Here is a 22,750-nt window from a genome sequence, read left to right on the forward strand (position 1 = left end):
AATGTATCTGTGAAGACAACAATTGCCAACATTCATTGGATTTCTAATAATCATTTATTGACATGTACTCATTCATCCTTTCATAACTTTTTAACACGTTTCTTCTTGAAAGTTAACGTATGACATGGGTTTTGTTTTATTCGATACACCCCCAAACTTATCAACAACTAAAGATGAACTATTGTAGTTAATTTAGGAGCAAGCATAATTTCGTTCAACTTTTGGTTAACTAATTTTTTCTTTTATTAATATCAATATTGGTTTTATCTTTCTTTAAAATAACTTGAATGTATATATATGATTACGTAATTTAATAAATAAAAAATACACGACACGCGTATCGCGTGTATACACTTAATTGTTTATCTATGCTTGTGACATATGGTATAGGGTCATTGAAAGAAGTTATTGTCTTTGATGCAAAATTAAACCACAAGTTTGGAAAAAAAAAAAACTAATTTCAAGGAATGGCGATAAACCATGAAAGGCTGAAAACCAATGAATGACTATTTCAAGGCCCATTCTAATAATTTGAGGCCCATCCCAATCTCATAAGGCCCGTTCTAATATTTGTTAGTTCGGTGCAAAGTGCACCCACGTGCCCCAAATCCGACACGATGAGCTATTTCCCCGCCAAATCAATTACGTGGCCGTGGCCCACCTGTTTCATTATTATTTGATGAATCTTATTTGCACCCCATTTTTTGCTAAGTACACCCCATTCACCCTTTGAAAATACACTAGATTGGGGTGTACTTAGCAAAAAATGGGGTGCAAATAAGAGTCATCTATTATTTAGGATTATTTATTAGTGTTAATGATGGGCCCATAAATATGTCTGTTTTTTCATTTTCCTTAAAAATAACAATTTCTTATCCAATATTGATTACTATTGACACGATGGTTTAAATCTACAACCTCCAAATAAAGATTTTGAGGGGTAATAACATTTTTGTTTACATAATAATATGATTCAGTTCAACTCGATTATTCATTTTTCAAACGTTTCAACTTAAATATCAAAATTTCAATATTATGACCTGTATATTTAATAATAATCACTAATTAAAAAAAATATCAATATTTAATTTATTTAATTTTCAAATCGACGAATCCTCACTTGAACTCATAACCTATTTAGTTTTGGTTCCAATACACCTTTTCGCCACTTCATTACTAACCCTTGAGCTATGTCTTACATTTTTTTACTGTCCAAACTTATTTGTGGGCTTAAACCCAAATTCACTAATGGGTTCCAACACACCTTTTCCCAAAATCGTCAACATTGGCTCTGATACCTTTTGTTGGGGAGAAATGATTGAGAAGTATCCGTATGCATATATGTACACCCGTAAAGGTACGTGACTAACATACACTTTGAAACCCATCTAAATCTAAAATTTGAAGGCAATAGGTTAAACGTATATTAACCACTTAACTTTCTTATACTTATTTGATGTGGAAGTCTAATCATGTGTTTCAATTGCCCAACAATCACAAAATTGATGAATAAAATGCAAATCAACTTGAATTGGCTCTTGCACAAACACAAGAAAAATATATAAATTGTGCACAGATCATATTCATATAATCTTTGATCTATATTAGATTATTGTAGATAATGTGCCTATGCTTCGATGCCTTGGATTATCAGGAACTTTGCCCCCTCATTTGATAAGTTAGTGTACCATCCCCTTCAAATCATTGTCACGTTTATGATCTTTATGTTTTTATAAAGCAAAAGGTTGTCTTAGTAAATGTTTTTTAACCAAGAACCACAACGTACAACCTCATTTTTTGGACATCCAATATAAGTCTAAATTCGGGTCATCAGATCCATACGTACAGAAGTTTCCCACTTGACGACAGCTTAAGTTGAGTAAAAACCTAGCACGTGGCCGCAACAATATTACTCTGAAAATAAAAAAAAAAAACCTCAGGACTTTTAAAATTCACCCACCTAAAATAAACATACATAGAGTATCGAACCCACCACTCTTTATTTTTTATTTTTCAATAAAGTTACCGAATTATTTAAATGACATGTTACTAAAAACCAAAAATAATGAAGGGAAAAATAATAGACATATAACACAATAATTATGAAGATTAAAGAATGTGACAAGTGACAAGTGACAAGGGTGAGTTGTCATAAGATCGATTAAATTCAATATAGAAGATTAAATTGCATTCCATGTTAATGCTGGTAATTAAATTAACATGGCCGATTATATTGACTTGTAATAATAATCAATTATTATTTTTTAATCAAGTGATCTAATCGGATTGCTGCAAGTTTAATATTGAAAAATAAAAAAGGAATGATTTTCGAACATTGAAACAAATTGGAACCACACAATGTTAACGATTGCCAAGAGTGCCTAAGAAGGATTAACATCTCCTAATAATTTTAGGGAAAACCTTGTTTTTTTAGAATAGCATGTTAAAGAAAGTAAGAAAGAATATGAGGGATTCAAATTTCAAAATATAAGGACAACTAATTTATAGAGGACAAATCCGTTTGGGATGCGGGGGATTCACAATTCGATAAAATTGTAAAGTCTAAAATTGGAATCTAATTGTTTGGGACAACTAATTTGTAGCGAACAAATCCGTTTAGGATGCGGGGGATTCATAATTCGATAAAATTGTAAAGTCTAAAATTGGAATCCAATTGTTTGGGACAACTAATTTATTGCGGACAAATCCGTTTGGGATGCGGGGGATTCACGATCCGATAAAATTGTAAAGTCTAAAATTGGAATCCAATTGTTTGGGTTAGGTATACGTGTGTCAAAAGTTCGAATCCAATGAGAAAATTATTCATCAGTGGTATTTAAAAAATAATAATAATAAAACAATGGGCATCAATAATTGAACAAAATAGTTAATGAGACCAACTTGCTTTTATAGTCAAATTGATTACATTTTATCATCAAATAATGAATTTTCTGAAATACCCAGAAGCCATTATCAGTTCATACAACAATTTTCACTTCGATTGGTAATCAACTTTGCCTTATCTTAATCAAACAAAAGCTACCCAACCCAATTAATTAAGTAAAAAGAAAAATAATAATCTCAAATTCCGAAATTGATGTAAAAAAGGAAAAGATAATAATATAGATCGAAAACAAAATTTCAGGGTCAATTTGGTAATTTGCGAAGATAAATACCATAAAGAAGAAACTACCCAATCTAGCGCGTATACTCGAACAAAATTTTCGGATTCCTATCTATATGAGTTTCGGCCGAGTCTGACCACTCGTCATTGTGGTGCGTGTTATTATGTCAACTCTCCTAAGTTTATGTCCGCTTAATTGATGAAAAGTATGTTGTGTGATTTTTCAGTTACCAAAATAATTTAGAATTTAAAGTTTAGGATTTGAATTTTTTTAAAAATATATTATTTCTAATATTATTAATATCAAAATACTCAATGAGATATTGAAAAACATGATTTAAAGTAATTTCGGGGGAGAAATTGTAGCCGATATCCCAATTGGTGAGGCAATGCCTCTGTGGGCCATGCTGTGGCGATTACAAACACGCGTTGGCACTACGCGTGGAGATATCATTTAAAAAGAAAAAAAAGAAAAGAAACAGACCCTTGTTTTTCTCTGTTGTATATAAAAGAAAAACAAAAAACTCTCGAAATATTTTTTATTTCACAAAACACAGCGACCAGCGAGAGAGAGAAACGACTTGGCTTGGCTCTGGCTTTCTCTTTCGATACGAAATTTGGCGTCTGTAGCTCTCTCTCCCTCTATCAGCCCCACCACTCCTTCTCTCTGCATATACACAGAGCTTCACATCTCATACTTGTGTTGGTTTCTTTATGTAAGTTTCTCTCTCTTGTAGTGGGTGTTTGTTTTTTGTGTTTGTGTTTGTTTTTGTATTCTCACGTTTTGTTTATTTTGAATCTGTAACTTCGCCAATCGGTGCTTAACAATGGAGACCCATTTTTGCAGGCTTGGTAGTTCTCGTGGGTGTTGAAGTTTTTTGGGTTTATTATCGTAATCTATGGAGGTAACTCGGAATTTTTCTTTCTTTCTTTCTTTTTCTTTATTTATTTGGATTTAGTTTTGTTTCTTTATGTTTACTTGTTATACAATTTTGTGTACTTCTATATGTTCTCTATGTGATTTATAACGGCTTGTTTATGTGGAATTTTATGAGATCATATTGTAATTCTCAGTATGAAGTATGAACCCCGTGCTTTCCTGTTTTAGTTGGTTATCCGATGAGCTTCAAATGCTGTTTTTTTTCTTCTACTGGCTTGTTCTTCTGGGTTTGGTTTTCGAGATGAATGTGTTTAATGGATTCTTTTATTCGAGTGAAAAGCTCGAGCTTTATCGATGTTGAATTGCTTTGTTGGTTCTCTCGGGTCTAAAAATGGATCTGGGGTTAGTTGCTCTGTTGTTTGTATTTCTTATTTTTTCGTGGGTTTTAATCATTTTTTAGTTTCTTATAAATCACTCACGGTCCTTTATAGAAGAACAGGTGGCCCAATGATAAAGCTGTAGGGCGCAACCTACGGCTCACAAGTTCCAATTCTTAGAAACAATCTCTTCACATATTATACGGGGGTAAGGTGTGCGAAACTGCGTACATCTTGCCTGTCCCGGATCCTGCCCACCCTGTGCATGGGCGTTGTTTACTTTACTCGGTGCTCCTTTTGTAATATTATTTGTTCCATATATGTGGTTTATATATTATGAGAATATTAAAAAAGAATATCAAAATATATATCCATTATTCTAAATATTTATATTTTATTTTATTGGTTGATATTAAGTGAATTTTTCTGTCATATTCTATTTCTTTTTTTTTCTTTCCAAATTTTAATATTTATTTATGCAGCCTTTTAAGGTAAAATAAGTAAATTTTCATGCCCATTTAGTTCATATACTTGCAATTTGTTTTTCCAGCTAAAAAAGTTATGATCAATATAGAAGAAGGTTGGCAGTGTGGTATAGCATCTCTTAGGACATGTCTAAAAGAACACTGACCTTTTGATTTTGCTAAATAAACAAGGGTCAATAATTCAACAAGACCCTGACATCTTCCGAAATGTAAAATTATAGTCCATGCTTAGTTTCTCTTTTTTTGACAGTCAAGAATGTGATGTTTCCATTCTTTACGTTTTCTAAATCAAATTTACCACCGTGGTTCATCTAAATTGTCCAGGAGATGGATGTAGATGAAGTGAATTATAATGAGGATAGCATTGAAGATGAATCTGCCAGGCAGCTTGGTGTCGATGGAGATCCAGAGGCTCATCCTGGGATTGGGGATGAGTATCAGGTTGAAATTCCACCTATTATGACAAAATCAGACTATTTCTCTCTCACAAATAGCTCAACTGATGCAGAAGTCTTGGGGAGCGAGTTCCTTAAATTTTTTGTTGGACTGCCGATATCCTTAGTGTGGATTGACGAGAAGGCTAAGAACATTAAACGCGAGCCTGAGGAGTTTGTTGGTGTTGCTACTGTCTTAGCAGAAAAAGATGAGCCCCCCCATGAATCTGGATGCACTAGAACTAAACATATTTTTACAGAAGGTGATGAGTTGAAACCTAAGGTTGATACAAATATCATGTCTGGTGGTTGCGCGGAATTTAGAGGACCCAATGACTTCTTCTTGCGGCAAGATGTTAAGGCTGAAATGCTTCAGAATATTGGAGACAAAGGCTACTCTCTGGTCCCTGGATCCTTGAATGACACATGGAGCAATAGAGAAGAAGCTAGTTTTCTTCTCGGTTTATATATTTTTGGAAAGGATCTTGTTCAAGTGAAGAAATTTGTTGAGACTAAAAGTATGGGTGATATACTGTCATTTTATTACGAGAAATTTTATAGGTCTGACAAATATCGCAGATGGGCAGGGTGTCGGAAAATAAGTAGCAGCAGAAGATGTATATTTGGACATAAGATTTTTACAGGACCGAGGCAACAAGAGTTATCATCCCGTTTGCTTCCTCGTTTGTCAGAGAAATGCCAAAATACTTTAGAGGAGGTATTTTTTGAAGTACTTTTACGTATTACCATGACCTATAGTGCTTAAATATATGAAGCATGGATGGATTATGTTCAAAACCTACCTGGATGCATGCACGAAAAGAAAAACCATATATTCACACATTCCATAATGTCAATTCCTGTTCTGTTTAATTGCTTTGTCGAAAGTATACCCGGAAAATATTTTTCAAATTCAAGGTTAACTATTTGTGACATTTTTTAATGTAGATGTCTAATCAAATCCACTATTTGCTTTAGTATTACTTTTTTTTTGATATTCTCTTGAAGTCACTTCACTGTACTGGGATCTCTATTTTATCGACTGACCATATTCTGTTTCTAACGAAGTATTAAATCGAGAAATGCGGAAGGTTCTACTCCAACATTTGATAAACTAATTGAATACCTGTGGTTTAAATTTCTTATGAAGATTTAAGCTACTGGAAAATCGTCTGCTTTTAAGTGATCTCAATCTGTTAAACTGAGTGCATATAAACATAGAAGGCATTGTGCTGCTTATCTTTTTTATATTTTGCCATCTATTTTTTTTCGAAAACTTTTCATCATACCTCATAATTATAGACTTTGCTCTTTTAATAGGTGTCAAAGATGTTTGTCGAGGGAAAAATGTCACTTGAAGAATATGTTGTCTCTTTGAAGGCAGCAGTTGGATTGAATGCTCTTATAGAAGCTGTTGGAATAGGTAACGGGAAGCAAGACCTCACAGGCATCTCGGAGCCTCCAAAGTCCAATCAAGTTGGTCCTGCCCGTCCTGAAGTACCAGTTGGTAAAGCATGCTCCTTCCTCACACCTTTGGAAATTATCAACTTTCTAACAGGTGACTATCGATTAAGCAAAGCTCGGTCTAATGATCTTTTTTGGGAGGCTGTTTGGCCTCGTTTGCTCGCTAGAGGCTGGCACTCCGAGCAGCCTAATGATAATGGTTGTGCTGCTATTTCCAAGCATTCTTTGGTCTTTCTAGTCCCTGGTATTAAGAAATTTTCAAGAAGGAAACTAATAAAAGGAAACCATTATTTTGACTCTGTCACTGATGTCCTGACCAAAGTTGCATCTGATCCTACGCTTCTTGAGCTTGAGATAGGAGGAGACAAGAGCTATAGTAGCAAGGGAGAAAATGGTTGGACCAATGGTACAAATTCAGGCCAAGACAACTCCCCTGATCAGCATCGTCATTGTTATCTCAAACCACGAACTCCCAACCGTGGTACTGAAGTCGTGAAGTTTACTGTCGTAGATACAAGCCTGGCAGCCTATGGTGAAGCATTTAAGGTAAGAGAAATGAGAAGCTTACCAGTTGAACTGGTGAAGATTTCCTCCTCCAGAAGTCAATCTGCAGGCGATGATAAGAATTCTTCTGAGTCAGCTGACGAAACTGATTCTGCAGATAGCTCTTCTTTTGATAGGGATATGAATTCCATTTCAAACTCCATCAAGGCGAATTTTGAGAAGGGAATCTCTTCTGAGAGGATACGTTTTGAGCATACAGCTCCAAAGCGGAAGAATCCAGTGAATGGCTCAGATTCTATTAATATATCAAAACCCTCGAGGAGCCATAATAGAAGCCCGCGTAATGAGATACAGGAAGGGAAAGCAATAAAGGGCCAGTCAAGGCAGACCATGAAACTTGATAATATGATAGTCCCTATCACAAAGCGACGTCGAGGATTAACTGCCTGCAATCGCAAGGAGAGAAACCCAATTGCGGTCATTGCCTTAGCAGCTCCTACACTAAAGCAACAGAAACCTGGCTTTCTGGCTAGTAAGCCTAATTTGGGTGAGAACATTCTCCCTCAAGTTGATCCTTGTGGGGAGAGGTTGTCATCCACCCCTTCTAAGCGAAGCCCAAATGATAGTGGTGAAGGTATGCATAATGGGGCTTCTTCTGGTGGTGCCGAATTTACCAGTTTTTTGACCGAGAGCATTCAAAACAATATCTGTGAAGGTATTATCGATGGGGCATCTTCTTTTGCCGGAGGTCAGCATGATAAACCGAAATCCCGAGTCTTGTTTGACCTAAATGTAGCCGCTGTTCCAAATGCTGAAACGGACGACCTTTCATTGATGGGAATGACAGGAAAACACGATGAAGAAGGCACAGAAGCAAATGAACGCTGTCTGCCAGATAACTCTGCATGCATGGAGCAGCCATCTAGCATGAACTCTAGAAGACAGAGCACGAGAAACCGGCCACCGACAGCTAGAGCTCTGGAAGCTCTTGCTTTTGGGTTTCTTAGTGTAAAGCCAAAGCGAAAGAGTCGGGATGCCTTTTCTCCAGAAAGCTCAACACCAAGACCTCGCCGTGCTCGTGCTAAGTTGAGTGTCATGGAGGATTCAAGTACAGATCTCATCAACGAGGAAAGAGGAAAGGGTATGTGTAATAGTAACGGTGATCGTGCTAAGTCGAGTGTCATGGAGGATTCAAGTACAGATGTCATCAACAAGGAACGAGGGAAGGGTATATGTAATAGTAACTGTGATGTACTCAGTGAGGTTCAGTTTGAGTCAATGGAAACCAAGCTGACATGATCCCAAAATCAGCTCAGCTCACTTCTGAAATGCCTGTTTGTAACAGATTACGGAGCTTTCAGAATCCCAATCCATGGTTGTTGGAGAGCATACCAATCCTTGAGCTCTTCCATGTTCTGTATCTTGCATGTCTTCATATTCTAACTTCACAGAGGTTTGTTATGGTGTCAGACTTGTTATTAGACTGTGCCGGGTGTTGAGCACGGAGGAATAAGCTTCCTTGGCCATCCAAAACTTTCTCCTTGAAAGAAGACGCATCATACTTGTGGAGGTGAATGGCTGGGGCTACATATATACTTATATAGTTAGTTATCCAAGAACTGCATTGCTAGCATGGCAAGAAATACCAAAATCCATGTTATAGTCCACTGTTTCTTCTGGTCAAGTTTCTTCAGCAATGATTCTTGGCCCATTATACAAGGCAAACCTACAGTCTATCAGATGATTATAGTTACCTGTTCCTTTTGGTTTCATTTTGATACATCCATCATTGAAGAATTTGTAGCTTTTATTGTTCTTTGTTGTTTGAATAATAGAAAAAGGTAAAGAAGTAGTTGGTTTCTTGCAGTGTTGGGAATATTAGGGTTTTTTCTGCTGTATTTGGGTTTCATTCATTTACTTCTGCTGCTGATCTGAAGTGAGAAAGAAGATATGAGTTCCTTTCAAAAAGCCTGCACTGTCTTGACTCTTGAGTAATGTTGGGCCTTACAAACCAGAATTAAGCCTCAAAGATCTCAGTAGGTAGTCATGCTTCGAGCCCATTTACCTGCAGCGGCCCACATTTGGATGCACACCATGTCATTCGCTGAGTGATGTATCAGAATAAATGGATAGTGGCACCATGCTAATTCACGAGTGGTTGGTGATAATACTTGGTAATGAAGAAATGTGATATAAGCTTTGCAATTCAAATTTGAAAATTACACTAATTGCTCGTGAATTGACACCGTCTCATGAGAATTGATACACCACATCAGTCTATGACACGATATATCGACGCTATTGAAATAATTTCTCCCTTCAATTTTTGTGACCCTAGTTAGTTATTACCCATGGGTTTTAATAAATAAAACTAATTTTTTGTCAACTTAATATTTTATATTTTCCTCTTTCCTTTTTCAAAAATTCAATGCTAGAGAGACACATCACAAAATTTGTCTCGCGTAAATTTCAGCCACGTGGCTCGCTCTTCAACATTTAGAGAAGCAGCTCGTGCTCGCAGCACGCAACGCCGCCGCAACAGTCTATACATCTTCACCTCCGGCTCCGCAGTTCCAAAAACCATTAAGGGCTTCTTCATCGCATGAATAACAATCTCTATTATGTCATAATCATATACGGTTTCCTTTCCTTGACATTCTAAATTTCAGAAAGATAGGGATGGGTCAGGCATTTCGTCGAGCAACTGGAAGGATAAGACCTTCTGGTGGTACCATCGATCGGCAGCCACCGGCGAGACCCACCGAGAGCAAGGTGGAGATTTCGAGGAGGTCTCGTGAATCTGTTGCTCTTGATCGTGGTATGTAGTATTCGAATTTATTTTCGGTTTGAATTTACTCTTTGAAATTTTGCTCAAGCTCATGAAATCGAAAATCTGACGCAATTTATTTCTTGTTGATCCTGACAAAAAGTCATAGCTAACCATTTTGGTTTTAGTTGACCTCTTTTATAGCTTAAACCAATGCAAATTATATGGCATTCTTAGGGTTCTTGTCAATAATAAAAGTGCATCTCTTTTCTTCTTCTTTTTTTTCTGAAATTCTTCTTAATCCAGCTGGTATAAGTTTTGCAAATTCCGATTCCTTTTGGTTCAATCAATTGAATTCTGGCATCAGTCTAGCTCGTATAGAAATACTGTCAAGTGTGCATCTTAGGGATGGCTTATAGAATATACCTATTTATTGATATTAATGTTATCTCAAGTTTAGGTTTAGTTGGCATTTGCAAGGTAGGGTGATTGCTAGTGAGCTTACATTCATGGAAACAGACATTGTTTTTGTTTGTTTTTATCAATATGATGAAGTCGGGTATATGTATTTCCAAAAGGATGCATTCATGTAGTGGAATACTTTTTTTCCCTTGTAGTTCTTGCTAGGATTCAGAATAGGTATCCATTCTTCCTCACTTATTTAAGCTGTCTTCTTCCCAACATGCATTATGTTTTTTGGCTACACATTATACTGCTGCTTACAACACAATGTTGCGAGCGTCATGTAATCCAAAGCTTATAAAGAATAAATAATTAGCGTCCGAATTCTCACGGCAGTTTGTTTTTCTCCACAAATTGCGGTAGAAGTTGGCCATCATTCGTTGCTTGAATTATTGGGATTTTCTGATGAGCCTTTTCCACTTAGAACTCTTGGTTTTGGATCGTAGAAAAGTTCAAATGTTTTCTGTTCTGTCTTGAATGCATAGTTATGTGATTGCTTAGTTTGTACACAGGAACCCCCTCGGTTCCCTCTGATAAGATTCTCTCTTTTAGTTAAATAAAAAGGAGATAAAAAATAGGGTTCTGGCAAATGTAAAGTGATTGCCTTGTAATCCTCGGATTTTTCACTTCTCTGTATGAACATGTTTTAACAGTAGGATGAATTGTGGATTCTTCTTAACTCTGAAACTCAGTTATTTTCTGTGATTTGATTGGTGGACCTATTTTTCCTTGATTTTAGATGGAACTCCGGAAATCAATGCTGACAACAACCTAGAAGAGCGAGATCCAAAATTTGATGCAATGCTTAGTCAAATGGTGGGTAGAATTTCTTCTAAACCTGGAGGGAAATCTGAGATTGGAGAGGTTAGTAATGAAAGCTGCTACTGTTATTTATACAACTGAAATTTGAAAGTGCTGTAATTCTGTATCCATGCTTGGCCCTTTGGTTAAGTTTCCCTGTTTTTCTGGATTATGCCATTGGTTTATGTTGAGAAAGAAATAAGGATGAAATGGAAAAGCCTATTTTTTATTTGCATTTTGGTGCATTGTCTTATGTTATTTCTTCTCAAGCACTCTCGATGGAACTTGCCTAATTGTTGATAAAAAATGCGTCCATTGTCATCATTGTTGTTTAAGTCTTCTTTCATGTGGAAATAAGTTTAAGACTAAATCACTAGTTGCCCGTGATGAAGGTTTCATCATCATTTAAGCCTTAAACTCAAACATTTGGGTTCGGCAATGTGAGTACATGACTGAGCCTTATACCTTAAACCACCTAACTTTTTGTCTGTTATGTCTAGTTTGTCTCACATTGCTTCATTTGGTACATTTATTTGAACTTGCAAATTGACTTGGTAGTGCTTCTCAAAGTAATTCCATATGTTTCATTATCTTCATGTCTAAAATGGTCTAGCTGCTAGGATGATGTAGTTTAGACAAAAGGTGCCTGTGCAGACTGGAACCGCTCATTGTTTATTAGGTTTGGTGTCCCTGTCTCTTTGAGACAAATACAAGTTTTATAAACAAGAGCAACAACCTTTGTGATATGCAATTTTCTTTTCTTTTTAGCTGTTCAAGTTTGTAATTTGAATAAAATAGGTTTGAGTTCTCTGGATTTGATTAAAAACATTGTACAATTATAACAGGCATCTGTGGTGGAGAGGTATAACAGGCCTATGCCAAAGCTACGGAATACCAAACCAGATTCTGCCAGGTTCGAAGAAAGGCCTACTCCTCCAGGAACCCTCAATGTGGCGCAGCTGCGCCAAATCATGCTTTTATATCAAGGCAAAGCTGATGATCACAACGGGCCTATTGATGCCCACCAGATTGCTGCAAAGTTTCGAGTTGAGTTGACTCAAGTGCAGAGGATCTTGCAATTCTTATCTCTGCCTCCTGAGGATACTAACAAAAAGAAAAGCTATGAATGAAATTCAATGGCTCTCCCTTGCTTCTTTGCTCTGGTAACTGAACCGTTGAATGATAGGATACACAACTAAGGGCTGAAAATTTTGCAAAGTTTCATCAGTGAGCACATTGTTTGATATTTCTCTTCATATAGAGCAACTAGGTGAAGCTCATCGGCGATTCACACCTGTGAGATTCAGTATGTTCCGAATGATTTATTGTATTTGTTTTTGCGTTCCTTGACCAATTTGTTGGCAGGATTACAAAATTTTATATTCTATTTATGTTTCAGTACACTGTGACTCAATCCTGTGCTCATAAAAATGGAAAAAAACATATGAAAGAGAGAGAGGATCCGATCCGAGTATGGGTATCTTTTTGGAAAGCTTCAAGCGCTCAACATGGTTTTCAAGCATGTTCATTATCCATTTTTCAATCCAAGTAAAGCCAAAAGAGCGCGCAACGAGCTCACTCTCCCTTCTAATCAAGTTTATCCAAAGTCTGAGAAGGAATGGTAGAGCAACAGTTCCTCCAAATACGAAAGAATTCAGGAATAAGACAATCATGGCCTTCAAACTTACAAGATTGGCATTTCAACTTTCAACTCAGCTCTATACAAAAGAGCCAAGTATACGAGAAACTTCAAGATCTTACCAATGGAAAAAGTATAAACTACACTTGCATTGAACTCTTACCCCCCAAATCTAATCATAGTCTCTCTATAAGTACAAATTGGCAAGCCTAAGATATAATGTCCTAATGATACCCACTTCTTTGACTAGTGTGAAGGCATTTCTATGTGAAGAATGAGATGATCCAAAAATGAAATCAAAAAATTTGGTTAGACTCAAGTCAAAATAGACTCTAACCAATCTGATGTATATTCATATGCAACAAATGTTACAGCACCAGCAGGTGCGGCCTTAACAGTCGAAGGGACGATGCCCTTATAAAGACCAGCCCAACCTTCTGCCACAACTATCCGACGTAGCGCATCAATCATATTTTTGTAAGCATGCTGCTCCACCCGAGCCCCATACTTGGGGTGCCTTGGTAATCCTTCAATCTGTGAATTAGCAAATGGAAACTAAGTCACATCTTCCACTCTCTTTCAAGGCAGAAAAAAATGCAATATAGGAGTCTTTGTCCCAACTATACTGTGGATGGAACATTCACGAAGAGAACCTAAAGGACAAAGTAAAGCGGACAATTCCATTCTTCAATAAAAAAAAGAGCCATTACATATTTGTATGATGAAGTCATGAGATCAGTGTAGTAGTATGAACCAAATGTTTAAGATGATAAATTAGCACAATTTAATGGTTCCAAAGGAGCGTCTATACAATTTTATTAAAGTAAGATATACGGCATTTATGCTCAGTGTTCTTGTGGATATATACATGAATTCATTAGAGTAAAAAGAATCTTACTACCTACTCACACTATCAAACATAAAAATAATCAATATGAGCTCATTAAGCATCAGTTTTTACCAACTTGGAACTGAATATCAAACAAGTAAAGCAATTCTAATTTCCTCACTGCATTATGATCCTCGAACAGAAAATGAATGTTTTAATCACCTGGAACCTTTTCTTGACCACATCAAGAGGATGGCAGACAAGTTTGGCACAGGTCCCAGCTGCTAACCCACAGACAAAAAGTTGAAAGCTAGAAAGGCTGTCATCAGTACCTACTGAACTTGGAATAGAAGAATGATGGCGATTCCAGGCCTACAACAAAGACACATCAACATGTCAAAATCTCAACTCGTATGGGTGGTAAACGGAAATCAAGTATGAAAAAATATTTTGGTTTAAAACCGAATTTGCTGAACTGCTAGCTAGAATTGCAACATTTCATCAGCTTCAATAGCAATCTTTTTCCCCCTCAAAAATTTCATCTTAAAGTTTGTTCCGAAGCAGCTTCTCCAGTGTCATTACCTACGCGTTTGCCCCACGTTGGCACGCTGGCAAATATAAATCAGCTAAATGCAGCACCACAGTAGAAGACTGGTAGAGTGTCTTAACATCCACTAAGCCCGCGAAAAATTATGCAAGCAGGAGGGAGGGAATCTCAATGAAGGATATATCAATTGGAGATTCTATCGGCATTCAAAATTTTCAGATACCAAAAAAAGTGTTTAACTAACATTCCAGACTTCATTGAATATCATGAAATCAATCTAAGCAAATTATCAACTGTTGATGCATGCCATCAGGAATATTATCATCTAGAGATAATATTTAGTTGCTCGCCACATAAATCTCAAACATTCTCTTGATCTAATTTAAAGAGATGTTATCTTATTTTAGACAAAAGCATCTCAATATGGGAGAGAGGAAAGAGAACTTACCATGGCCCAACGCTTAAATGTATCATAGGTTCCAAATTGCAGACCAGCATAGGGAATAATCTCTACTAGAGTTGGAGTCAATCCAGCATACAACCCTCGGAAGCCACGAGCTCTGATAATGTCAATAAATGCAGCCCTCATGGTGGGATACACCTACAAATAGCCACTTGTTAGTTAAGAACTAGAGTGAAAAGTAAAGATGAAGAAGTGTTGAACGTTTAAATACCCATAGTTGTTTATGACAAATTGACAATACTAAACAGTACACACTTTCGTTAACAGCATTCGGGTATGAAAATTTTAATGCTATAACACTTATCATGTCCATCAAATGACCATTGAAGAGATCACATGGGCAAGTAGAGACCAGCAGATGTTATTCAATGCATGGAAGGGATTTCATTGCAGAAGGAAAGCTTGCGGTTTTCATTAAAAAAAAACATTATAAGGAAAAAGATACAATATAATATGACTAATTCGTGACAGATATGCACCTAAGATCATGTTCTCACTTCTCAGGCTATTCAATATATATCTATAAAGTTTCAAGAACTGATTTAAAAACAAAAAAGAGGTCATGTTTTCATATCTCATACCTTTGGTTCACCCTGTGACGCTAATACTGTTCGTAAAAGATCGAACGGATACGATCCAACAGTAGCTGCACATCCTGCTAATGCTCCGCTGACGTAAGAAAGATAAGGACTCAAATGAATATGATCATCTGCATACAACAAAATATCCAGAATGACAAATAAGAGTGAGAAACAGCAGTAAGCTAAGGTTTAAGACGAACTTTACTCGCATCTATTTGCAGAAAAACTTGAGCACATCCAATCACAAACAGAGCTTACATGGTCAGCACAGCGAGTTCATAAATATATATATACATGATAGAGTATAATGATGAAAGTGAATGCAATCATCTCCCAGAAAAAAAAGTTTGGCAAATAAACAAATAGAGATCATCTCATGCTACAAAACAGGGATTACAGAATATAAGTTCTCAAAACAAATTTAAAAAGTCCACTCTCTAGGCTGCCATAAACAATTAGTTGTGTGTAAAATGCCCAACTGTCTGAATGTAGAGAAACAAAAGCATCGTGAAGGAAAAATAAATTAAGAACCTTTTTCTTCTTTCTAATTTTGATATGTAGATACCTGTCTTGGAAGAACCAGAGGCAAATGTTTTTATTTTGTTTAACACCGCAAATTGTATGGCAGTATATGGCATAACCATAAGTAAAGCCGGGACATTACCACGCCAGAAACCCTGCCATAAGCAACTATCTTGAATTAAACGTAGAGGATAGCCGAAAGATTCATTGGATAAAATATGAGAATCCAATGAAGAAGAGCATTCCGTAAGTATCAGTAGTGTATCCTGAAGTGTGTACCTAATAAAGTTATAATAAATTTTCAAAGCTCATACCGGTAAACCTTCTTCCCTAAATATATCCTTTGTTGCCTGAAGCATTCCAGTATACTTTGAAGGTCCAGATATATTTCCACGAACCACAGCCCATGAAGATGTGGGCTCCAGTTGAACCTGTTGACAAAAAGAAAGAGAATTTTGAGCATCAATACCAGTTTTATGTTTTACATAGTAGTCAAAACACAAGAATCATTGAATCGTCCGACCTGAAATCTAATCTTGATAACATCAAGAGGGGATGTCACGGTGCGAGATATACCACCCGCAATTGCCCCAGCCGTAGCATCAATGAAGGCCCGTTTAAGCTGCCCTGGCTCTTCCATATCCAAAGAATCCCTCTCTCAGGAAACGCTACAACCTGAACAATAAAAGGCCAGTTCAAAAACGAGTTGTCCAACTCCAAAACTACAAACGAAGGATTTAGGGTTTCGCGATAGACTGACTGCGAGTTCTCGAGGCCCAACTTCAAAACTCAGAGATCAAAAACGTAATTACAACGATTATCAACGCAGAAGCGTCAGGAAAAGAGGTGTGCATACCTGGAAAGAGCGCAGGGACAGGTCGCCATTGAAGACCTTAAAATAGAGAGAGAAGAATGAGTAGGAATGGTGTTCTCGCCGCCTTATATGATTTTTCAGGGAAATGGGGAGCTTACCTTTTCAGAGATATTTATTTTTATTTAACGGAAAGATTTCCTTCAATGCCCGGTTTTTAAAGATTACAGGTTGGAGAATCGCGAGATTAATTAATATTTTGAAGTAAACAATGGACTGACCAATAGAAGATCCCATAAATTGGTTCCAATTATTCGTGCTACTGAGTTGAATTCACATGATACAAAATGAATTTGAAAACTTTATATGTCCCACGTGATATACATAAAATTCATGTGCGTATAACTTGAAATTATCTCAATTATTGAGTTAGATTCACATGATCCAAATGAATTTGTGAACTTCACATGTCATACATGAAACACATGAAATCTCCTGCGTAAAACTTGGAATTATCTTGACTGCTAAGTTGGATCCACGAGATCCAAATGAATATGTGGACTACACATGTCCCACATAATACACATGAATCATATACATACAATTTGAATAAATGCGATACCAACTACTAGGATTCCCATCATAACGGTTGGGACTTGGGCTTAATGGTGAACAAAACATTTGAAGCCAAGGCAAATGGGTATACTATAAGTAAATGCAAGTGGAACACCCAATAGTAAGAATAAATTCGATTTCTTATGGATCATATAGGGCATGTGGGGCGACATAGATCATGCCATGTGCGTCTTCAGTGTGTTTTGGAAGTTAAGGATGTAGAGCCCAACGGGCCGATCTCCTCCATAATGTGTTGGGCCCGTTGGACACGAAAAGCCCAATGTGTGGCCCTATTTGTAAACGAAATACGATTTAGCAGTTGGCAATTCTCTTCTTCACTGAAATCCTGAAACCCTAGCACCCCAAAACCCTATTTCATATATCACAAATCAGTCGACCATGAGACCCCTCGATGAAGCCGAAACGACTACAGTCTTCGAGAAGCTTATGAAGTTCACCGGTAACAATCTCAAAAACATTGTAGAGAATCCGTCGCACGAGGGGCCTGACCCGAATCCTGGCCGCTACTGCTTCCGCCTCCACAAGAACCGCGTATACTATGTGAGCGATTCTCTGGTCAAGCGAGCAACTAACGTAGCTCGATCGAACCTCGTCTCGTTGGGCACCTGTATTGGGAAATTCACGCACGCAGGTAAGTTCCACCTTACAGTTCAGGCCCTCAATTTATTAGCTGACAATGCTAAACACAAGATTTGGTTGAAACCAAAATCGGAGATGTCGTTTTTGTATGGGAATCACGTGGTGAAGAAGGAATTGGGGAGGATCACTGAGAGTATTGAGGCTGGTGATGGAGTTGTAGTGTTTTCAATGTCGGATGTGCCCTTGGGGTTTGGTATTGCGGCGAAAGGGACGCAGGATTGTAGGAAGATGGAGCCTAATGGGATTGTGGTGTTACATCAAGGTGATATTGGGGAGTATCTAAGGATGGAGGATGAGCTATGAAGAGAAGTCCGGGGGGTTTGCAGGTTTTTTAGGGGATTTTGAGAGTTTGAATGGTATTGTATTGAGCCCCTACTAGGAAGAAGGGTTTTTTTTATGGTTAATTTTGTATTGGATTGAAGTTTTGTCTTGAATATTTTGATATGTTTAAACTGTTGGGAATATAGTTGTGATATGTTAAGATGCATGTTGTGACAACTATAATACTCTGATTATGATTGACTTGTTTGAGTGTTACGGTTGTGAACCACTTGAGGGTTATCTCTCCGGACTGAAGAATATCGTCCGTGGTCGGGACTTCAATTCTACATTCGCGTCACTATTCCCAAGTAGTTTGCGCTGGGTCTCTGCTCAACTAACTTGTTGGGTGGATTTGCATGCGCCTTGCTTGGTCCAAGTTTAGACTTGGTAGGCTGTCCAAAGGGCACGCATGCTGAGTTTTTCTCAGTTACCCCAAAAAAGAAGTGTTATGGTTGTGATTCACTTATATAGTTGATTCTAAGCTTGAATTTGTTTCAGTCCATCATCTTGCTTATTATATCCTTGCAATGTTAGATTTTTGCAGCTCTTTAGTAGGCATTGGATTTGTTGATTAAAATCGTTAAGAGGCTTTTAGTTGCTAGTGAGTTCAATGGTGAACTTGAAGGCCTATGAAGAAAAGCGAAATTTCAGGGTTTTCTTGCTTTCTTTGTCACTTGTTTTCTTACCTTCTGCAAAGGAATCATTGCATGTTAAGTTGATCTTCAATTCCAGAGTAGAATCTGCTGCATATATGATGTAAAACTGGATTTATGCCAAATGTGTGACTAGAGATGGAATTGTGGGTTTTGGGTCGAAAAGACGGCAACTTGCATCTTATTTTACTTTTGTTTTGTGTTCCTTTCACAATCCCAGTTCTCGTTCTGTGGTGAATGGTCCTCAGCTTGACACTTGTTGTATGTGAAGTTCGGAGTTGGTGCATTCAGAGTGGAGGAGTCTGAGTGGCAGGCAAATCTTGGTATGTGTGGTTTGGTGCACCTATTTGGGTTTGTGATTACATTTACAACAGAACTAAGGCATGTATTGCGATGTACTGCACTGTTTGGAGTTTACCATGCAGGGTGAGTCCTAAGTCCTGGAATGAGCTGGGTGGGTCCGTCACAAAAAGAAAAAAAAAGAAAAGAAAAAGAAAAAGAGAGTTTATTAAAGAGGCCTTTTTATGCCTTGCATTAAGGAGGAATGGTCTTTTGTTAATAAAGAACAATAGCGTTGAAGTTTAACTCAAAATAGAAAACCCAAAAAGCCACAAGAGTTGAATTGTCAACATCATTTGGAAGCCCAAAATCATGCTTTGTAGGTCATAAGCCCAGCCAGAGAGCCCAATGGACAAGCCCAGCCAGAGAGCCCAAAGGCACGTAGAGTCTTATAGCAGGCTCCTCTCTCTCCGTCTTCTTCTGGAAGGTCCTCGTCCCCTGATCGTGATGGACTAAATAATGGTCATTTGTTTTGAAAATAAAAAGAAGAAACTTTCCATTGAATTTCAAACTAGAAACAAAGCCGACGCTCTTCAACATTGTCACTCTTAGTGAGCCCGCCCAAACAAGATCCTGAACTCAAAAATCTTCACTCCCTCGGTTCAAATTCTCCTTGGATCTCCACTTCAAATTAGTTAATTTTCCCCTCTTTTTGTGATTTAAACAAGAAACCCAAATCCAGAAACACTTGAAATCTCTTTCAATTTCAGCCGATCTTATCCCTGCATCGAATGGCCAACTCTGACGCCACCACCCCTTCTCTTCCTGTCAATGCTCCTCTGGCACCGGTACTCTCTATTTCCTCTCTTTTGCATATTTGTGGGTTGAGATCTAGCTTTGCAGTACTGTTTCTTGTCTGTACTTTGAACTCATTTTCTGTAATTTCTTTTGTTTTTGGACAGAAGAAGGAAAACATCACCCCGATTGGTTCTAAGCTAGCGGTAGTTTTCTGTATTTCTTTTTAATTTGATGTGGTATTGGTTTGCAAGGCATTGAACGTGTGGATTTTAATCGGATGCATTGGTTATGCTACGTTTTTCATCAGGAATTAAATGAATCGAGGTCTGAGATGCTTACTAGAATCCAAAACTTGAAGCAGGTGAATTTAAACAACTGATTTCCTTCATGGGTTCTTGTCATCTCTGTGTTTGTGGAAGTAAAGTTCAAGTCTTTCAATATGATAACACCTTTTATGTGTTTATCAGGATTTGCAAAACTGGAGGTCCAAGTTAGACACTCAAGTTAAGGTCTACCAGGAGGTAATAACTATTGTTAAGTAACTTTTTATTGCATCACACAGCTTCTGCTTTCTGAATTTTGGTTGGTGAGATGGATTGATGTATATCAGGTTATGGTTTCAGTCGATTTTTTGTTTCATTGTACTTGATATTGGGATAGTTACCTTGATAAATTTTATAACGATCCTATTTCCAAGCAATGATCAGCTGAAGGAAGAAGTCCCGGTTGAGTGACGGTTTAACTTAATTGGATTAAGATGACTAATGAGTAATGTGGCATGCTTTGATGTTACAAGATTAGGGAGTCACTCATACAGAAATGTAGAGAATGACATTGAGGAACTTATATAGCAATATAGCATAACCTTTTCTTCAAGAAATTCAAATATTTGGCTTAGTTCTTTTATTTCATTTGAGTTCAAAAAACTTTTTTTAGAAAATTAGCATTGTCACTGGATGTAGAGGGGATTACTGGATACATCTGACACTTAGTGTAATAGCCTTTGTGACCTGAGTGCCATCAACAACACCAGAGTCATAATTTATCTCTACAGAAAATGTTGAACCGGGGACGAATTTTATACTGGGGTTTTTTTGCATCTTATAGTTATATAAATTATTCTCTCGTTTAAGATTAATATTTTGTTGGGTTATATATCCTTGCTCAATTTTTTTTCACACTTTACACAGGAGCTGTCAGGACTCAAGTTATCACTCAATGCTGAAGTGGAGCAACTTCGATCGGTGAGCGCTGTTGTCATTCTAGCTTCTGTTTGTAGTTTAGAAATTATGGCTTCAGTTTAGTTTAGAAATGTAAATATGGGGTAATAGTATTAATAGTGGGATAAATTTAGGAATTTCAAGAACTGAGGGGCACTCTCCACCAGCAACAAGAAGATGTCACTGCAAGCCTGAGAGATTTGGGGGTATGTTTATTTTACAATTCTTCTTCTTTGTTGAGAGTAACCGTTTCCGAGCATCAACTGTACTCATATAGAGTGCTGTACATGCATATATTAATTTGTGTTAAGTTTTGGCAGTTGCAAGATGTCTCAGCAAGAGAAACAAAAGAAGCCCCCCTTGCTCCTACAGTCGAAGAGAAAAGTGAGGAAGCTCATGCTCCAAGTGTAGAGGAAACTGATAAGAAGGATCAAAATTAGGTATGAATCGAGTTTCTTTTACCGCATGCACCTCTAGGAGGTTGGCATCTCTCATTTTATTTCGTTTTACTTGGTACTTTCTGATATCTGTTAATACCAGCAACCACTTTGTTGGCTGGCATTGAACCTTATATAAGTTGTTTAATCTCGGATTGATGATTATGTTTATTAATTTTTTTTCCCGCGTTAAGTAAGTTTATGCTCTTAGTTTCACCGTATCGCAGTCTTATATGTCCATATCAGAGCTTGGTGCTGGCGTATATGTCCATATGTGAACTTTGTTTGGAAACAGGGGATGGTTACAAAATGGGTGCTTGAACCATACTGATTAGCAGATTCAATTGCAGTCATGCAGTGTTGTAGTTAACGTTTTCAATTGTCTGAAAATGTCAATGACATGTTCCATGAATGTTTCAAACCATTGTCATGACATGTCCCGAGTAGTTAGACCTAGAAAACACGTCACTGTATGAGAGGAGCTGAACCTTTGTTTATATATTGCATATGACTCACCATAGACGTCAGTGTATGCTAAGCAAGCAGGCCGTGTTATATGAAACAACTAAGTGGGCCGAAAGACCGCTTTCTTTCAGAGGCCCGTATGAAAAAATGTGGGTTTGGTTGTGGGTGAAATACAGGCCCATAAATATGTATATATGTGCTGTCATCTATCTCATTACAGCACAAAACGCGTTTAAAATGCCTGCGGATGGGGACTATGAGTTGTGACCCCCGTCCTTCGATGAGTCAATTTGGACCACTCACTTAAATCAAAATTTATTATATAAATAAATTATAAATTACTGGCTTTTGCCTCCCATGATTTTTCAATTTAATAAATGCACGTACTTAATAAAACAATTCGCTCGATTTGTTCGAGTAATTGAAAATAATATCATACAAGTTTATTTTTTATACCTTGTATTTTTTGATCAATTGAGTAAAAAACTCAAAACGTGATCATCAAAATATTACTTTCAATTATAATCCAACTCAAAATCTTACGATTTAAAATAGTGCAGACAGACAGATCATGGTGGCAAGAAAAAGTTCACACTTTAAAGTCAAAAGATG

The 22,750-nt window shown here is 37.2% G+C and overlaps 5 protein-coding genes across 6 annotated transcripts; 4 read left to right on the forward strand and 1 right to left on the reverse strand.

Moving 5' to 3' along the window:
- Positions 1-3,672: 3,672 nt before the first annotated feature.
- LOC120013390 lies at positions 3,673-9,134 on the forward strand. Its single transcript, XM_038865179.1, has 4 exons — positions 3,673-3,840; positions 3,972-4,029; positions 5,191-6,018; positions 6,621-9,134. Exons 2-4 carry the CDS (start codon positions 4,024-4,026, stop codon positions 8,565-8,567), a joined length of 2,781 nt encoding a protein of 926 aa, XP_038721107.1. The 5' UTR covers positions 3,673-3,840; positions 3,972-4,023; the 3' UTR covers positions 8,568-9,134.
- Positions 9,135-9,718: 584 nt separating this feature from the next.
- LOC120013671 lies at positions 9,719-12,712 on the forward strand. Its single transcript, XM_038865563.1, has 3 exons — positions 9,719-10,086; positions 11,237-11,361; positions 12,144-12,712. The coding sequence occupies exons 1-3, from the start codon at positions 9,948-9,950 to the stop codon at positions 12,426-12,428; spliced, it is 549 nt and encodes a 182-aa protein (XP_038721491.1). The 5' UTR covers positions 9,719-9,947; the 3' UTR covers positions 12,429-12,712.
- Positions 12,713-12,970: 258 nt separating this feature from the next.
- On the reverse strand, positions 12,971-16,892 carry LOC120013670 (mitochondrial thiamine diphosphate carrier 2-like). The gene is made up of 8 exons (XM_038865562.1): positions 16,736-16,892; positions 16,403-16,554; positions 16,194-16,310; positions 15,923-16,034; positions 15,358-15,485; positions 14,762-14,914; positions 13,989-14,138; positions 12,971-13,471 (listed from the first exon to the last, which is right to left on the reverse strand). Exons 2-8 carry the CDS (start codon positions 16,517-16,519, stop codon positions 13,253-13,255), a joined length of 996 nt encoding a protein of 331 aa, XP_038721490.1. The 5' UTR covers positions 16,520-16,554; positions 16,736-16,892; the 3' UTR covers positions 12,971-13,252.
- Positions 16,893-17,616: 724 nt separating this feature from the next.
- LOC120013602 (60S ribosome subunit biogenesis protein NIP7 homolog) lies at positions 17,617-18,466 on the forward strand. The gene has a single exon (XM_038865468.1). It carries the CDS (start codon positions 17,705-17,707, stop codon positions 18,266-18,268), a length of 564 nt encoding a protein of 187 aa, XP_038721396.1. The 5' UTR covers positions 17,617-17,704; the 3' UTR covers positions 18,269-18,466.
- Positions 18,467-19,738: 1,272 nt separating this feature from the next.
- LOC120013603 (CAP-Gly domain-containing linker protein 1) lies at positions 19,739-21,894 on the forward strand. Of its 2 annotated transcripts, none has more exons than XM_038865470.1 (7): positions 19,739-20,066; positions 20,184-20,219; positions 20,324-20,377; positions 20,484-20,537; positions 21,207-21,260; positions 21,371-21,442; positions 21,557-21,894. In XM_038865470.1, the coding sequence occupies exons 1-7, from the start codon at positions 20,010-20,012 to the stop codon at positions 21,674-21,676; spliced, it is 447 nt and encodes a 148-aa protein (XP_038721398.1). In that variant the 5' UTR covers positions 19,739-20,009; the 3' UTR covers positions 21,677-21,894. The 2 variants fall into 2 exon arrangements, with proteins under 2 accessions (XP_038721398.1, XP_038721397.1); XM_038865469.1 differs by having other exon boundaries at positions 19,750-20,066; positions 20,181-20,219.
- Positions 21,895-22,750: the final 856 nt, after the last annotated feature.

This window comes from Tripterygium wilfordii, chromosome 13, assembly GCF_013401445.1.
Source record: "Tripterygium wilfordii isolate XIE 37 chromosome 13, ASM1340144v1, whole genome shotgun sequence".
In the NCBI taxonomy this organism is placed as follows: Eukaryota; Viridiplantae; Streptophyta; class Magnoliopsida; order Celastrales; family Celastraceae; genus Tripterygium; species Tripterygium wilfordii.

What these genes read in the sequence shown, in the direction of transcription:
- LOC120013602 (XM_038865468.1), top strand. Translation starts at nt 17,705, where the DNA reads ATGAGACCCCTCGATGAAGCCGAAACGACTACAGTCTTCGAGAAGCTT.
- LOC120013671 (XM_038865563.1), top strand. Translation starts at nt 9,948, where the DNA reads ATGGGTCAGGCATTTCGTCGAGCAACTGGAAGGATAAGACCTTCTGGT. An exon ending in ATCTGTTGCTCTTGATCGTG is followed by an intron (nt 10,087 to 11,236) that starts GTATGTAGTATT and finishes CCTTGATTTTAG; the next exon opens with ATGGAACTCCGGAAATCAAT. An exon ending in GGAAATCTGAGATTGGAGAG is followed by an intron (nt 11,362 to 12,143) that starts GTTAGTAATGAA and finishes CAATTATAACAG; the next exon opens with GCATCTGTGGTGGAGAGGTA.
- LOC120013670 (XM_038865562.1), bottom strand. Translation starts at nt 16,519, where the DNA reads ATGGAAGAGCCAGGGCAGCTTAAACGGGCCTTCATTGATGCTACGGCT. An exon ending in CGTCACAGGGTGAACCAAAG is followed by an intron (nt 14,915 to 15,357) that starts GTATGAGATATG and finishes GGCTATTTGTAG; the next exon opens with GTGTATCCCACCATGAGGGC. An exon ending in CATTTAAGCGTTGGGCCATG is followed by an intron (nt 14,139 to 14,761) that starts GTAAGTTCTCTT and finishes TCTTTGTTGTAG; the next exon opens with GCCTGGAATCGCCATCATTC.
- LOC120013390 (XM_038865179.1), top strand. An exon ending in GCCAAAATACTTTAGAGGAG is followed by an intron (nt 6,019 to 6,620) that starts GTATTTTTTGAA and finishes CTCTTTTAATAG; the next exon opens with GTGTCAAAGATGTTTGTCGA.
- LOC120013603 (XM_038865469.1), top strand. Translation starts at nt 20,010, where the DNA reads ATGGCCAACTCTGACGCCACCACCCCTTCTCTTCCTGTCAATGCTCCT. An exon ending in CGATTGGTTCTAAGCTAGCG is followed by an intron (nt 20,220 to 20,323) that starts GTAGTTTTCTGT and finishes GTTTTTCATCAG; the next exon opens with GAATTAAATGAATCGAGGTC. An exon ending in CAAGCCTGAGAGATTTGGGG is followed by an intron (nt 21,443 to 21,556) that starts GTATGTTTATTT and finishes AAGTTTTGGCAG; the next exon opens with TTGCAAGATGTCTCAGCAAG.